General features: G+C 43.2%; 1 protein-coding gene across 1 annotated transcript; it reads left to right on the top strand.

The window, feature by feature from the left end:
* Nucleotides 1–1,119: 1,119 nt before the first annotated feature.
* Nucleotides 1,120–12,341, top strand: LOC126095419 (protein tramtrack, beta isoform-like). Its single transcript, XM_049910216.1, has 3 exons — nucleotides 1,120–1,278; nucleotides 5,974–6,312; nucleotides 12,246–12,341. The coding sequence occupies exons 1-3, from the start codon at nucleotides 1,120–1,122 to the stop codon at nucleotides 12,339–12,341; spliced, it is 594 nt and encodes a 197-aa protein (XP_049766173.1).
* The last annotated feature ends 5,808 nt before the right edge of the window (nucleotides 12,342–18,149 follow it).

Raw genomic sequence — 18,149 nt, 5'->3', positions numbered from 1 at the left:
GATACAGTGTTCGAATGCTGCCCTGGCCAGCACATTCTCCAGATCTCTCACCAATTGAAAACGTGTGGTCAATGGTGGCCGAACAACTGGCTGGTCACAACACGCCAGTCATTACTCTAGATGAACTGTGGTATCGTGTTGAAGCTGCATGGGCAGCTGTACCTGTACACGCCATCCAAGCTCTGTTTGAGTCAATGCCCAGGCGCATCAAAGCCGTTATTACGGCCAGAGGTGGTTGTTCTGGGTACTGATTTCTCAGGATCTATGCCGCCAAATTGTGTGAAAACGTAATCACATGTCAGTTCTAGTATTAATATTTGTCCTATGAATACCCGTTTATCATCTGCATTTCTTCTTGGTGTAGCAATTTTAATGGCCAGTAGTGTATTATTATTTACCCTCCCCGCTACCACCGTACAAAAATGTGCGAATACACGAATTTTTTCTGTGATTGTCATTCGTTGACTGGAACACTAGTACAACTAAGAGGACTACCTATTAATACCGATAAAGATAGGTGCCAAAAGGCTTCGTCTCATACTTCGTTCAAGTTATCATTATCAGTAGTTTCCCTACCTGTCAGACGCCTGTCTCACTGATATGGAAACATCAAGGTTATTGAGACTTCAACTAATGTTAACTGTCAATTATTTGTTGTCCATGATGCAATTCACAGAGTTTCAGATAACGTAAGCACTGATTCATTTCAGTGGGTCATCGAGTTCTAACATTTCCGAAGTCTTATTGTTTCTCTATTCACTGAAACACGTTGACAGCTACGTAGAAAAGCATTTCAACCTCAACAGCTTGAAATGCTGTGGGAAATGTGAAATGCATATCAGCTACTGAATCCGTTTACTAGTTGTTCATCAAGTCAAACAAATAGCGCTAATCACGAATAACGCTGTTGTCATTGGCTGTGGTGATTTTAAATGACTATTTTGCTTCCACGTTTTATATTAGAACAAACTGAATCCTTTTGTTATGTAGTGTGTTAGTATGCATGCCTGTGATATTGTGTAACAGACAATAAAGCTTTACAGTTTACCGTAAGGTAAAGGGGAGTTATCTTGCAAATTCTGTCACCGACTGCACTTGTTCCAGGTGTCCTCTGGCAAGATGATGTCCGTACAGTGGGACAAACACGAGACAGCGCTGCTGTCCCACCTGTTCCGCTACTTGTCTGGAGAAGCTTTTGTCGACGTGACGCTGTGGTGTTCTGGCCGCCGCTTCAAAGCGCATCGCGTCATGCTGTCCGCTTGCAGTGCCTACCTAGAGGTGAGCCGTCGTACTGCCGTACTCTGGAAGAATACTTGGACACCTTGGGCACGTGTACCGCCACAGCCCGTGATCCAGTCGTGTCTGTCTTGAAGACTGAACTACGGTCCCACCAGTAGGCTGTGAAAGCATCGTTTCACATTTACATGTGTCGACTCACAACTGCTTCCTGAGAACGTAGTTGGCCGTCATCAAAAGTCATTAATACGATATTCTCTGTTACGTAGTAGCTGGCGTTGACAACACGTTTTATTTAGTGAAATGTGTCATTTTACAGGAACTTGACAGTGCTTGTGGGTTTTTCTGATAAGTCCTATTAAACCATTACTTTCAGCGAGCATGAAATGCTTACATGTACTGGAAAATTTGTGACCTAGTCGCTGGTAGATTGATAAACACATCTCCGGCTTAAATAATTCTTTAAGGAATATCATGATCATCACAAAAACTCGCTGTTTCAATGAAAGTTTTTTATTGACTGCATTTCGAAAACATAAATCATTGTCTGGTTGCATTTCGTTTCAATAACGAATTAAATATTTACCAGTTTTGGGCCATATGAGGTTTTCTCAAATGACTTTCTTTCTGTATGTCCTCATTACAGCCCAGTTTTCCTCATTCAGTGCTACCTAAAATTTGTTTTAAGTGCTTCAGATTTGTACAGTTATGACACAGCTGAAAGCAGTGTTTGATTCGTGCGTCTTGAACTGCCCAAACAATGGCTGCTAATGTGAAGTAATAAAGGAATAACGTAATTTTAATGCACAGAGATCTACTATAATTTTCTAGCGAACGGCTGATTAGCTTCATTTCCAACACCGCAAATATCGCGATACAAGGGTGCAGACAGCAGTCTCTATCTTCCAGATACGCTGTCCAATAATATTACTGTGATCAACGGTCAAAAGCCTGAATGAGCACTGCAAAATCACACTGGACTTGCGGTATGTTTTGGAAGTCGACAGGCAACTTTGCATTACCGTCCTGGCAGCTATCACTTTAACCAGCAAGCATTCCCCTTGATTACCTATACCTTACCTCTCCTAAATTGGTTTCGCCCTTTAATCGTGTTTGTTGTTGATACCCTGCAGTAGAGGTTATCACGCTTATCAGAATCTAAATGAACCTGAATGCTGAAATAGATTTAATGAAGTAGTGGCCCTATCTTTTATAGAAGTTACGGCACAAGTTTATTGATTGGAATTGAACAAAAATAAATGGTAAGCGTGATGACAAAAACAAACATGAACTGATGGTAGCAGAAATATGCAACAAACAGTTGATAACCCTGTGTGGCGGCTGGTTGGCAAAGATTAAGGCTGGTCTTATTGAACTATTTATTCTACATATGGATAACGCAATCTCAAATTATCTAACACTGGACCCTGATGGATTTATTCTACACAAACGTTATTCTACGTTGGTGTAGCTGGGAACAAATGGCAAAGTTGTGCTCTTCTTTGCCCTAACAAGCCAGGGCAGCAATACAGTTCCCCTTTCCTCGATGCGCAGGGCTTTCTCAGCTAACGATCATTGTTGAAGCGTCTGTAGACCAGCGATGCGTGGCACCTGTAATTTCCTACAACGGGCACGAATTATGCGGCTACCGATCCTTTAGACGGGTGACCATTACTCTCTAGCGGAGCCCTGAAATCTCGGCGGGTTCCAACATGTGACACTCCCATTCGTCACTCATACTACGGACCAGTTTGACTGGTTTATACTGCAGTGCGCGCAAGGAGATCTAACGTCAAAGCGACAGATCTGTCACGAATAAGGTTGCCCTCGTACTGCGAGTTGTCCGAGATGACTGAAGTCTAACCTGTCGGTATAGCTAAGCCTTCACAAAATGGGTGCAAATGGCTCTGAGCACTATGGGACTTGACTGCTGTGGTCATCAGTCCCCTAGAACTTAAAAGTACTTAAACCTAGCTAACCTAAGGACATCACACAGATCCATGCCCGAGGTAGGATTCGAACCTGCGACCGTAGGGGTCGCGCGGTTGACTGTAGCGCCTAGAACCGCTCGGCCACTCCGGCCGGCTAAGTTCTCACCACAGGCCTCCAGTCACGACCAATGCTAGTGTGGAGTCATGCTCAGGACAAGTGTCCCAAGTCCACACCACTTACAACGAAAGTCAAGATCAGTATTTTCCCCACACCAGAGTCTCCATCAGAAGACCAACACCAGAAAGGAGTCCGAGTCATGCTCAGGAGTCCGAGTCATGCTCGGGACAGGAGTCTGGATCCCCACTGCAGACTGAATCCGAAGGCCAGGTTCTCTCGACACTTTCCGTAAAACCCTGGTAATCTTTACAATGCCTCCCATAACCCCCCCCCACCCCCCACCCACCCACCTCCACAAAGATTTCGTGCCAGTCAGAAGGCTCCATAAGATTCATCTCTCCCCTCTAACTCGTCTGCTACACTCATAGGCCTATTCTAATCAAAGTAAACAATATTCTTCCCTTTTCACGAGAAGACGCCAATACCTGATTCGCAAATTCCCGCGCAGAGAAGAGAAGATATTGTGCTCCTGACTTATTTTTTTTCCTATGGCAACTTTAGGCAGCAAGTTATTTTGAGTTTCTGTAGAGATCTAAAGCCAACAATACATATATCACGTAGATCATTATCTTTTTGGCGTGAACATTACCATGTGTCTGACCATGGGCCCTGGCTAAACCAGGAGATGTGTTTTTGTGTTCCAACACAGATAATTTCAGAACAACCGTAAATATTGCGTTCCTTCTAAAACTGTTTTGAAGGGCTGATGCTTGGCAAAAAGGTTTGCACGCCAAGGGATGACAACACCTGACTGCTCCCTCGACAGCATCTTCTCCACAGTGAAGACACAAAGTCATGAATTTTTATGGCCGCCATTGCTGTTCACAAAGGACGTTTACAACGCTGTCATAACACATTCTGCTGTGCCCACGACCTCTACTGTAGCAAGAGGTGCCTAACGGCTAGGTCCAGGTGTGCCATTTCTCTGTCTCGTCGACCGAACACTTTGTTTGCGCACCGCAGGAGAAATTCTTCGGCCCAGCATTCTTTCGCCCTGGCATGTCATCATAACAACTCATGTTTAGTGTTTTTTAATTAAATAGAGGAGAGTTCTGATGAACTTGTGTAACCAAGGTTGTAGAGTTGTTATAATAATAATAATTATAAAACATTGCTAAGTGCTTTGAGATATTCCTTTCCTTAGTAGGTGTACGTGGCTTTCAAGCCTCCAACGTTCACTACAGGATTTACTGTTAAATGACAAAACTGCCTGCTTCTTCTCAACTCCAGATTCTTCTTGGAGGAGAGCGGCCATAAGGACTCCGCATGTATTAGCTATGTACACGACTCGATTAACGTCTGCTCATGTTGATAATTTCCTGTCATCTCATAAACACGATTTATTGGGTGAAAAGTCAATATTAAATTGCACCCTTGAATATGGTGAATAGTGAGAGAGTGACTCATCCTCCCTTACTGCCCCCCACCCCCACCCCCGCATCTTAGCTGATTTCCGCATGCGTAGAGTCTCACTTTAAAATGGTATATTGTAACACAGAACAGAGGAAATCATCAAGTAGAATTCCCACAATAATAGTATGAGTATGGAGGGAGACTTTGTCAACCAAATCTACACATGAAATGCATCCTAATTTGACCTCATTCGACTAAGGTTTCACTCACTCACACAAAGCTGCATGCCTGCAAGTCATATAGGTCAACATTGCTGAGTGTAGTAGGTTTCATATAGACCTAAGAGACACTCTACATCCCAGCCTTCACGTAGACAGTTACTAAGCGGTTAAAATGCTTTTGAGAGGGAGTTTTTCACTCACACGTAAAATTTCTGAGGTCAGAGACAACTTCTGTCCCTAATTATATAATTCCAAGGGCTTTGAATAATTCTTTGTCTCAGTGATTTACCCGTGCTGAATCAAACACAAGGTATACAAACGGACAATAATTATAGCTCAAGAAACTCTCTCATTCTCAAAATCTGAGCAAATAAATCACGTGTGTGATCTGTTGCGCTTACGTCCTAGCGTAGTGTAATATTGTTTCTTCTACCTCCAATACATTTGAAAACCACTTTCCGTAAATTACTTAACAATCAGTTGACAAATTATTTACCGTACATTACCAGTAAAAATTAGTTTCGCTAGAAAGTATACCGGATTTCGGAATATATGAAACAGAAATCATCCAATTGTGACGACTGCTAGACTGTTTCTTTTATGAAAACAGCGATTGGACCTGTGAACTTTTTTCGTGTTGCCAATAAATATGGAACAGTAAACAGAGCTGACACGACGATTCTGCCGAGCAGAAGAAAGTTGTTGCGAACCAAAATTGCCTCACCGCAAAGCTAAATCAAATATCGCGCTGCACCGAATAATTCGGAGAAGTACCCAGTAAAACCCAGACAGATCAAGGCCTGACCCACTACGCGGCCCGCAAATGGTGCTCGCATGCCGTTCCTCTCGCCATGGTCGACCGTGACATACACGTAAGCAGTTGCGCAGGAAAGGAGAGACCTAGTGATGCAGCCAAATTTTATAACGGTTCAGACCCTGTGAGACGTTGGCTATTGCGGGCGTTCGCTGACTCCGGTTTGGAGGCGGAAGACACGTGGCATCTCGGCACGGCGCGCTGTTGCCAGATTGTGAAGCTCGGCCGTGTATGTTACAGCGCGTGCTGCTGGAGCACCACAGCTGCGGCGGGGAGCCGGTGGCGGTAATGCTGCACGGCATCGAGCCCGAGAACATGTGCCGGCTGCTGGAGCTCATGTACCGCGGACGGACGCAAGTCTCGGCAACGGAGCTGCCCCGCCTGCTGCAGACGGCGGCGGCGCTGGGCGTGCGCCTGCTGCAGTCCGACACGTTGCGAGTCTGCGCCGCCGGCGCCGAACCGTGGGCAGCAGGCGACGCCAGTACTGTGCACGAGTCGACGCTTCCTGACGGCGAAGCTAGGCAGTGTGCACTGCAGTGCGACGACCAGACGCTGTATTCGCCGCAGCCAGTCATTCCAGTACGCCTGTTTTGTTACTCCTGTCAAGTGAACGTTTTCCACTTCTGCCTCAGTCTGTTGATAACTTCATGCTTTGCATATCAGCCAACGCTCCAGTTCTTATTCACATTTTTCGTTCTCTAATCCATCACATTTTTCGTTCTCTAATCCATGCAATCTTTCCTTCAATACCTGTGTGATGTGAGCAATTTATTCTGAGTAATGGTCGCAGCCAAAACGTTTTCCTCGTTCCTAGCAAAACCCTACAGTACCTTTATTTCCTTTCCTCTTCATTCTTTAATCCCTCAAATCATATTCCCGAAATAAAACACTTGGAGAATACTTCTCCTAATTCTATAGGAATAATTTTCGACGTTAATAGAACATTCGCGTTTTCAAAAACGCTTTTACACTTAGATATTTTACACTATATTTTCTCCACACTGTTTCTGTATCCTCCCAGCAAACGTCCTCAGCGTATAAAAGATTTTTCTTATTCCAGAGTCTTTCACTACGATGAATTTCTTAATGGAACCCCCCTGTTTGCTGACTCTAATCACTATGGTGTAATCTGCATTCCGTCTCGTTCCATATTCTTTCCTCACTTGTACGATACCTATTTCTTCAACTTCATTATATAACACTTCCTGAAATCTGAATTGACATCCTGTACCAAACCAATTCAAGTATTTACGACTCTGAGTCTCATTTTAATTTAATGGGTAATGTGAACTGTGCTATATAGTATATTAACTGTGATATATACCGGGTGATCAAAAAGTCAGTATAAATTTTAAAACTTAATAAACCACGAAATAATGTAGATAGAGAGGTAAAAATTGACACACATGCTTGGAATGACATGGGGTTTTATTAGAATCTACCATATTGCTAGATGCGTGAAAGATATATTGCGTACGTCGTTTGGTGATGATCGTGTGCTCAGCCGCCACTTTCGTCATGCTTGGCCCCCAGGTCCCCAGACCTCAGTCCGTCCGATTATTGGCTTTGCGGTTACCTAAAGTCGCAAGTGTATCATGATCGACCGACATCTCCAGAGATGCTGAAAGACAACATCCGACGCCAATGCCTCACTATAACTCCGGACATGCTTTACAGTGCTGTTCACAACATTATTCCTCGACTACAGCTATTGTTGAGGAATGATGGTGGACGTATTGAGCATTTCCTGTAAAGAACATCATCTTTGCATTGTCTCACTTTGTTATGCTAATTATTGCTGTTCTGATCACATGAAGCGCCATCTGTTGGACATTTTTTGAACTTTTGTATTTTTTTGGTTCTAATAAATTTAATAGTCATGGGTGACTGGAATTCGAGTGTAGGAAAAGGGAGAGAAGGAAATGTAGTAGGTGAATATGGATTGGCGCTAAGAAATGAAAGAGGAAGCCGCCTGGTAGAATTTTGCACAGAGCACAACTTAATCATAGCTAACACTTGGTTTATGAATCATGATAGAAGGTTGTATACATGGAAGAACCCTGGAGATACTAAAAGGTATCAGATAGATTATATAATAGTAAGACAGAGATTTAGGAACCAGGTTTTAAATTGTAAGACATTTCCAGGGGCAAATGTGGACCCCGACCACAATCTATTGGTTATGACCTGTAGATTAAAACTGAAGAAACTGCAAAAAGGTGGGAATTTAAGGATATGGGACCTGGATAAACTGAAAGAACCAGAGGTTGTACACAGTTTCAGGGAGAGCATAAGGGAACAATTGACAGGAATGGGGGAAAGAAATACAGTAGAAGAAGAATGAGTAGCATTGAGGGATGAAGTAGTGAAGGCAGCAGAGGATCAAGTAGGTAAAAAGACTAGGGCTAGTAGAAATCCTTGGGTAACAGAAGAAATATTGAATTTAATTGATAAAATGAGAAAATATAAAAATGTAGTAAATGAAGCAGGCAAAAAGGAATACAAACGTCTCAAAAATGAGATCGACAGGAAGGGCAAAATGGCTAAGCAGGGTTGGCTAGAGGACAAATGTAAGGATGTAGAGGCTTATCTCACTAGGGGTAAAATAGATACTGCCTACAGGAAAATTAAAGAGACCTTTGGAGATAAGAGAACCACTTGTAAGAACATCAAGAGCTCAGATGGAAACCCAGTTCTAAGCAAAGAAGGGAAAGCAGAAAGGTGGAAGGAGTATATAGAGGGTCTATACAAGGGCGATGTACCTGAGGACAATATTATGGATATGGAAGAGGATGTAGATGAAGATGGAATGGGAGATACGATACTGCGTGAAGAGCACTGAAAGACCTGAGTCGAAACAAGGCCCCCGGAGTAGACAACATTCCATTGGAACTACTGACGGCCTTTGGAGAGCCAGTCCTGACAAAACTCTACCATCTGGTGAGCAAGATGTACGAGACAGGCGAAATACCCTCAGACTTCAAGACTAATATAATAATTCCAATCCCAAAGAAAGCAGGTGTTGACAGATGTGAGAATTACCGAACAATCAGTTTAATAAGCCACAGCTGCAATATACTAACACGAATTCTTTACAGACGAATGGAAAAACTAGTAGAAGCCGACCTCGGGGAAGATCAGTTTGGATTCCGTAGAAATACTGGAACACGTGAGGCAATACTGACCTTACGACTTATCTTAGAAGAAAGATTAAGGAAAGGCAAACCTACTTTTCTAGCATTTGTAGACTTAGAGTAAGCTTTTGACAATGTTGACTGGAATAATCTCTTTCAAATTCTAAAGGTGGCAGGGGTAAAATACAGGGAGCGAAAGGCTATTTACAATTTGTACAGAAACCAGATGGCAGTTATAAGAGTCGAGGGACATGAAAGGGAAGCAGTGGTTGGGAAGGGAGTAAGACAGGTTTGTAGCCTCTCCCCGATGTTATTCAATCTGTATATTGAGCAAGCAGTAAGAAACAAAAGAAAAATTCGGTGTAGGTATTAAAATCCATGGAGAAGAAATAAAAACTTTGAGGTTCGCCGATGACATTGTAATTCTGTCAGAGACAGCAAAGGACTTGGAAGAGCAGTTGAACGGAATGGATGGTGTCTTGAAGGGAGGATATAAGATGAACATCAACAAAAGCAAAACGAGGATAATGGAATGTAGTCGAATTAAGTCGGGTGATGTTGAGGGTATTAGATTAGGAAATGAGACACTTAAAGTAGTAAAGGAGGTTTGCTATTTGGGGAGCAAAATAACTGATGATGGTCGAAGTAGAGAGGATATAAAATGTAGACTGGCAATGGCAAGGAAAGCGTTTCTGAAGAAGAGAAATTTGTTAACATCGAGTATAGATTTAAGTGTCAGGAAGTCATTTCTGATAGCATTTGTATGGAGTGTAGCCATGTATGGAAGTGAAACATGGACGGTAAATAGTTTGGACAAGAAGAGAATAGAAGCTTTCGAAATGTGGTGCTACAGAAGAACGCGGAAGATTAGATGGGTAGATCACATAACTAATGAGAAAGTATTGAATAGGATTGGGGAGAAGAGAAGTTTGTGGCACAACTTGACCAGAAGAAGGGATCGGTTGGTAGGACATGTTCTGAGGCATCAAGGGATCACCAATTTAGTACTGGAGGGCAACGTGGAGGGTAAAAATCGTAGGGGTATACTAAGAGGTGAATATACTAAGCAGATTCAGAAGGATGTAGGTTGCAGTAGGTACTGGGAGATGAATAAGTTTGCACAGGATAGAGTAGCATGGAGAGCTGCATCAAACCAGTCTCGGGACTGAAGACTACAACAACAACAACAACAACAATAAAACCCCATGTCAATCCAAGCATGTGTGTCAATTCGTACCGCTCTATCTACATTATTCCGTGATTTATTCAGTTTTCAAATTTATACTGAGTTTTTGATCACATGGTAGTATACAATGGTATATAGTATATACACTCCTGGAAATGGAAAAAAGAACACATTGACACCGGTGTGTCAGACCCACCATACTTGCTCCGGACACTGCGAGAGGGCTGTACAAGCAATGATCACACGCACGGCACAGCGGACACACCAGGAACCGCGGTGTTGGCCGTCGAATGGCGCTAGCTGCGCAGCATTTGTGCACCGCCGCCGTCAGTGTCAGCCAGTTTGCCGTGGCATACGGAGCTCCATCGCAGTCTTTAACACTGGTAGCATGCCGCGACAGCGTGGACGTGAACCGTATGTGCAGTTGACGGACTTTGAGCGAGGGCGTATAGTGGGCATGCGGGAGGCCGGGTGGACGTACTGCCGAATTGCTCAACACGTGGGGCGTGAGGTCTCCACAGTACATCGATGTTGTCGCCAGTGGTCGGCGGAAGGTGCACGTGCCCGTCGACCTGGGACCGGACCGCAGCGACGCACGGATGCACGCCAAGATCGTAGGATCCTACGCAGTGCCGTAGGGGACCGCACCGCCACTTCCCAGCAAATTAGGGACACTGTTGCTCCTTGGGTATCGGCGTGGACCATTCGCAACCGTCTCCATGAAGCTGGGCTAGGTCCCGCACACCGTTAGGCCGTCTTCCGCTCACGCCCCAACATCGTGCAGCCCGCCTCCAGTGGTGTCGCGACAGGCGTGAATTGAGGGACGAATGGAGACGTGTCGTCTTCAGCGATGAGAGTCGCTTCTGCCTTGGTGCCAATGATGGTCGTATGCGTGTTTGGCGCCGTGCAGGTGAGCGCCACAATCAGGACTGCATACGACCGAGGCACACAGGGCCAACACCCGGCATCATGGTGTGGGGAGCGATCTCCTACACTGGCCGTACACCACTGGTGATCGTCGAGGGGACACTGAATACTGCACGGTACATCCAAACCGTCATCGAACCCATCGTTCTACCATTCCTAGACCGGCAAGGGAACTTGCTGTTCCAACAGGACAATGCACGTCCGCATGTATCCCGTGCCACGCAACGTGCTCTAGAAGGTGTAAGTCAACTACCCTGGCCAGCAAGATCTCCGGATCTGTCCCCCATTGAGCATGTTTGGGACTGGATGAAGCGTCGTCTCACGCGGTCTGCACGTCCAGCACGAGCGCTGGTCCAACTGAGGCGCCAGGTGGAAATGGCATGGCAAGCCGTTCCACAGGACTACATCCAGCATCTCTACGATCGTCTCCATGGGAGAATAGCAGCCTGCATTGCTGCGAAAGGTGGATATACACTGTACTAGTGCGGACATTGTGCATGCTCTGTTGCCTGTGTCTACGTGCCTGTGGTTCTGTCAGTGTGATCATGTGATGTATCTGACCCCAGGAATGTGTCAATAAAGTTTCCCCTTCCTGGGACAATGAATTCACGGTGTTCTTATTTCAATTTCCAGGAGTGTATATATATAAAGTGTAATTTAAATCAAAGAGCGTGTAATAACCATTTAAGTTGCTTATTATCACTCTTGCTAAAGTAGACTTGCTGGTGTCACTTAAAAGAACCTTTTTAAATGAATGCAGGAGACGCAGAATCCCTCAGAGGAAGACGTTGGGATTGCTGAGCTTGTGACGATGGGTAGCGTACCACCGTTCACGAGTGTCTCATCCACCAGCCAGTCACATGAATCGTGCAGCGGTGTTCACCAGGCTGAAGACCAAGCAAGTGATTGCCAGGGATCCAGCGCCATGCTGCCTCCAGTGTCACCACCACTCCAACTGTCACCACCACCACCGCCCCCACCACCACCTCTACCTGCAACTTCAGTACCACCAACTATTGACAACCCACTAATTTCGCCCCCATTATTCACAACAGCCCCTCCACAGCAATCCTGCACTATGGACCAGTCCCACGTTTCTCCACAGACGCATTCTCCCCACCAGAGTCGCAACGCCATGCTGTCTCCAGCGACACAAATACAGCCACATCCCCAACCACCACCACCACCACCACTGCCACCACCGTCTCTGCATGCTGCATCCCCACTACCACTACCTACTGATGATCCACGGCTGTTGCCCACAGTATTCGCAGCAGTCGCTCAAAAGCAACCATACACCATGGACTGGTCCCATATTTCTCTGGAGAAGCATCCCCCAGGTGAGCAGTTGCCTCAACTAGAAGAGCAGCAACAGGAATGCCCTAAAGAGCTAGGCTCAGCATCGCAGGGACAAGGGCATCCGAACGTAGCCTCCGTCTCGACACCAGCTGACGTCAACACACCAAATGCACTAGTCCTAATGCCTGTCTCGCCAGCCGACAGCTTTCAGCGTTATGCAATGCCAGTCATTGAGCTCCATGACACAGGCAATCTCTGCATCACCAACTCAACCATCTCTCAAGCTGAGAAGTTTCATGGATTGTTTGTGAAGCCAGATGACCAAGGTGACCCCGTCCACCATCCACCTCAGCCAAGGATTGCATGGGAAACGCAGTCGTATATCTTCCCTTTGCAACAGCAGGTTAGTGACAATCGCTTACGTCACTTACTCATTGTCCACTTTAACGACCTATACCCTTCATTGTAATCAACTAATTTCCTTAGTTAATACGAAAACTCAATAACAGATGTTTCGTTTTGTCATGTTATCTTACGGCTCCTCTCTTTCTGCTCTTCTTCACCCTTTTAACCATTTCTGACTCAATTTTTTTCTGTAGAATAGAACATTTCACTTTATGTGATACTACTCTTAGGAGATTTTATTTCAGAAAGTTACTTTGTACACTTTGCTTCATTTTATGGAATAAAATAACTAATTACGAAATATTCTCTTTTTTGGTACATAGGAAAATGATCATTCAATAATTAAATAATTACCATGAAAAATAGCAGTAAAGATATTCAATTATACAGTGGAATACAGCGAACCAACCAGATCTGTGTATTCTGGTGGTCAGTAGTTGCTGCGCACAGGTACACTGACTTGCTGATATTTTAATATTGATGCCCAACAGTTGGCGGCACTTGCGCATGACAAAACGGTTGAACAGCAATAAATGTGTAACTCAGGTTCCCATTGCGAAAAAATACATCTGTGCAGCTAAGACACAGTAAATGTTAATTTCACAGTTGAAAACAGAGGGTTCGAAAGGATTGATCTACGGTACTTCTCTCCCGTGACCATTTGTAACTCACGTCGATATAACTACCTGAAATAATTTACATTCTGAAATGTATCGAAGAGAAGCTTATTTGTTACATTGTACATGACATGTAGAAGGTTTAATAAATAGATGCAGCAGTTTCGTGTTGGCATTTAAATTTATTGACTGCATTAGAGATTAAACAGAGAAAAACTTTTCTCAATGTACGTATAATTTTATGGTAGTTCATTTTCAGACAACCGTAATTTCATTCCAGATTCACAGAATTCACCTACGAGTTGACTATTGACAAAGGGTATACGCGAAGTGTCTTAAGTATATGACACAAGGGTTTCATTTCCGAAGAAACATTTTACTTACATTGTCGCCTGAACTGTAAATTGGTTCACAAAACCACACAGAATAGGATCTAGAACTTATTGTGGCATTATATTACCAAATAAACGTGTGGGAAAAGTGGAAAAGTTACTTCTGTAAACCCCTAACAGAAAAGAGAGATTTTCAAAGGACATAAATTACTACGTTCAGGATAGTTAATGTAGCAATAGAAGGAACAGTAAACATTAATCATTGCAAAAGAGCAAAAATACTTGAATGTACAGCACAGATTTTTAAGACCGTTTGGTATAGGACAGGAGAAGATAGACAGAAATATGTTCTGAAGGAAAGGAAAAACATAAAGGCTTTAAGTAAATAAACGTCCATAGGCCAAGAAAAGAACTTGTTCACATTTGCTACCTAAGGCACAAGGGAAAAACAATTAAATAATGTAGATAACGGAAAACAATGTTAAACTACAGACAGATAACAAATGTCACCTTCCTCTGTTTCTCTTACCTAAATTTACGAAAAGTGTTTTTCCTCTCTGTAAGAACATGACATGGCAGGGAAACGGTACTCTCTATAAACAGTAGGCTATAATTAAAGCAAACAAGATTAAAGACGATTTCAGTTTTTCTTAACTCGTAGCTTGGGTGGTGGTGTCATGTATACCAAAGAATTTATGGTTTTTTTTTTGTAGTTCGAATGTTTGTGACACTGTAGTGCTGTTAATCTCTATATCTTTCAGACAATGTAGTCTGACATCTTGAATTGAGTAGTGATGTTTTGCAGCAGGAAGTTTGTAGCCATAGACAAATTTTTCCTTCAGCACGACATTTTTCAACGAAACATTTTCCCATAGCTTACATTGAAATAACGTTACCATCTCGTAATGAAACGAAAGAACGTGACTCCTAAACTCGACGAGCGTGTACAATTAGTAATTGATGAAGCAGCCAGTGAGTTCAGTAGACATCAGAAGCAATTAGTGATCCGGAAATACGTAATGTTGAACGTTTATGTAATAACAGTAGTAACTGATTCGAATGGAGCTCTGTTCTGCTACCAGTGAATGTTTGATCTCGAACACAAAATTTGTTTTAGCTAAAGGAGTCCGCTTACCTAGCTCTATACCCAGCTCCCAGTCATGCCTTGTAGCAAATAATACACGCTAAGACAAAAAAAAAAAAGACGCACCAGGAGAGAATTACCAGAACAGGACGAATATCGATAGATGTGAGGTACAAATACTGACAATAAAATGATTAAAATATCAAAAATATTGCCTAATTTATTAAAGAGAAAAAGCTTTACTAGTCGAACATCTTTGTAACGAGCTGGTTCACCTCTGATCCCTACGCAACCAGCTGTTACTAACAAGTATAATAATGGTATAGTTTTATCATTTGTAACTGTAATAGATGAAAACATGTGGATTTAAAGCACCTGCTAGTTAATGCCTGCTAAGATATTAACTAGTACTTTTATTAATGTTATAAGGGTAAACAGACCAACAAATGTTACTGAGGAATTACAAGCACGTATCTCACATAGGTTTTCCACAGTATTTTTATGATATACGCTACTGGCCATTAAAATTGCTACACCAAGAAGAAATGCAGATGATAAACGGATATTCATTGGACAAATATATTATACTAGAACTGGCATGTGATTACATTTTCACGAAATTTGCGTGGATAGATCCTGAGAAATCAGTACCCAGAACAACCACCTCTGGCCGTAATAACAGCCTTGATACGCCTTTGAATTGAGTCAAACAGAGCTTGGATGACGTGTACAGGTACAGCTGCCCATGCAGCTTCAACACGATACCACAGTTCATCAAGAATGGCGTATTGTGACAAGCCAGTTACTCGGCCACCATTGACCACACGTTTTCAATTAGTTATAGATCTGGAGAATGTGCTGGCCAGGGCAGCAGTCGAACATTTTCTGTATCCAGAAAGGCCCGTAAAGGACCTGCAACATGCGGTCGTGCATTATCCTGCTGAAATGTAGAGTTTCGCAGGGATCGAATGAAGGGTAGAGCCACGGGACGTAACACATCTGAAATGTAACGTCCACTGTTCAAAGTGCCATCAGTGCGAACAAGAGGTGACCGAGACGTGTAACCAGTGGCACCCCATACCCTCACGCCGTGTGATACGCCAGTATGGCAATGACGAATACATGCTTCCAATGTGCGTTCACCGCGATGTCGCCAAACACGGATGTGACCATCATGATGCTGTAAACAGAACCTGGATCCATCCGAAAAAATGACGTTTTCCATTCACGCACCCAGGTTCGTCGTTGAGTTCACCATCGCATTCGCTCCTGTCTGTGATGCAGCGTCAAGGGTAACCGCAGCCATGGTCTCCGAGCTGGTAGTCCATGCTGGTGCTAACGTCGTTGAACTGTTCGTGCAGATGGTTGTTGTCTTGCAAACGTCCCCATATGTTGACTCAGGAATCGAGTCGTGGCTGCACGATCCGTTACAGCATGCGGATAAGATGCCTGTCATCTCGACTTCTAATGATATGAGGCAGTTGGGATCCACCACGGCGTTCCGTATTACCCTCCTAAACCCACCGATTCCATATACTGCTAAGAGTATCTGGATCTCGACCAACGCGAGCAGCAATATAGCGATACGATTAACCGCAATCGCGATAGGCTACAATCCGACCTTTATCGAAGTCGGAAACGTGATGGTACGCATTTCTCCTGCTTACACGAGGCATCACAACGTTTTACCAGGCAATTCCAGTCAAATGCGGTTTGTGTATGAAAATCGGTTGGAAACTTTCCTCATGTCAGCGCGTTGTAGGTGTCGCCATCGGTGCCAACCTTGTGTGAATGCTCTGAAAAGCTAATCATTTGCATATCACAGCACTTTCTTCCTGTTGGTTAAATTTCGCGTCTGTAGCATGTCATCTTCGTGGTGTAGGAATTTTAATGGCCAGTAGTGTAGATTTGTATCTGCACACATTGGTCATATGGTTACTCTGTTTCGTATGTAGTAATTGAGTTATTTATCAATAAATGAATGTTTGGCATTGCCCTGATATACGCGTTTAAATAAGAAACCAAATTATAGAAAACTGTTCCCATCTTGATATCCTTGAGCACTAAATATTACTTTCCGATTAATCTTTTATTCTGACGCTTGACAAAAAAGAAAATTTATCTAGCTATAATCTGATGTGAAAATACTGTGCCAATCTCTGATGAACTAGTAATTAAAAATCTTGTGATTGGTTCTCGACTCTGTACGAAGTGTTTTATGAAGAAAACAAGGATTGGCCTAATCTTATTTATTGCAGTCTGAGTACCTAACTGCATTGTGCACATGACAAACTTTTGCTGGTACTGAATATAGTGTGAGGCAGTAGTTGGTAATGATACGTGAAAACCGTGCCGCCTCCTAGAAACAGGACCTAACTGACAGTGAAAATGTGTTTCACTCACCAGCACTGGAAATAATGGGAAGATGGGCACTGGATTCACAAAATACCTTCGCTTCCTCCAGTCAAGTGCACTAAAAGTTGTGGAATTGCTGATCACCGACACACAGGTCCGGAATTTTACGAAGATCAACGCTGACTATTTACGTAACGGCCGCAGTGTTGGCAGCAGTATACAATTTTTTCCAACCACTTTCAGAATAAGAAAGACTAAAAACGACTTAAAATAAGTAGATTTTTAATTTTTATTCAGCAACGTAGAAATGACAACGGAACACCATTGATTTGCAAAACTTAGTTGAAGCTGGATAGGAACGTCATCTTCATCGTTACCGTAATCGTCCACATGGGAAAGAGAAATTGCGGTAGAATTTGATGGGCTCGACTTAAATGCTTCAATTATCCTAGTTGTTTTCAGAACTGACGCAACGACTCTTTCTGCGAAGACTTATTCGAATCTCGAATATGGCGTTTACTACTTCCGTACACATTCGATTCCTTTCCTTCATTTTCACGAGATTCCACTGGCTAAATATTGTTGTTTCTCGCCATTGAAGCAAAGAAGGTTGAGCTTAGATAATGCAAATTCTGCAAAGGTCTTCGAGAGGATTTTCACCGCTGGCGTCATGGTAATTGGAAACCTCATATCATATATCTACCGTATTGCTACCGTTATGTCATTGGACGATGATCAGTTTTGGCCACTGTAACTCAATTCTTGCAAATGTATCACTATACATTCAAACAATTGAGAGCTTTCTAGAAGGGAAGTTAAGGATTCTTTTATCACTAGAAGAGCATTTGAGATTGCAAAAAGACATAAATGCTTCAATGTTATCAGGCAATCTTTGGTGTAATTGTTTGACAAGTGAACACCCAAGTTTATCATATCCTTGTCTAATATTTTTTTCTTGTTCTTCGGTTATTTTGTTCCTAATTTGTGAAATTCATATTTCAGACGAGTATCCAAGATACGGCTTTGTATGTAGGTGATTTTCGAAATCATTGTCAAGATGTTTACTCTGAACTGGAT

The sequence above is a fragment of the Schistocerca cancellata genome, chromosome 8 (assembly GCF_023864275.1).
Source record: "Schistocerca cancellata isolate TAMUIC-IGC-003103 chromosome 8, iqSchCanc2.1, whole genome shotgun sequence".
In the NCBI taxonomy this organism is placed as follows: domain Eukaryota; kingdom Metazoa; phylum Arthropoda; class Insecta; order Orthoptera; family Acrididae; genus Schistocerca; species Schistocerca cancellata.
This window is presented reverse-complemented; position numbering and strand designations above follow the sequence as displayed.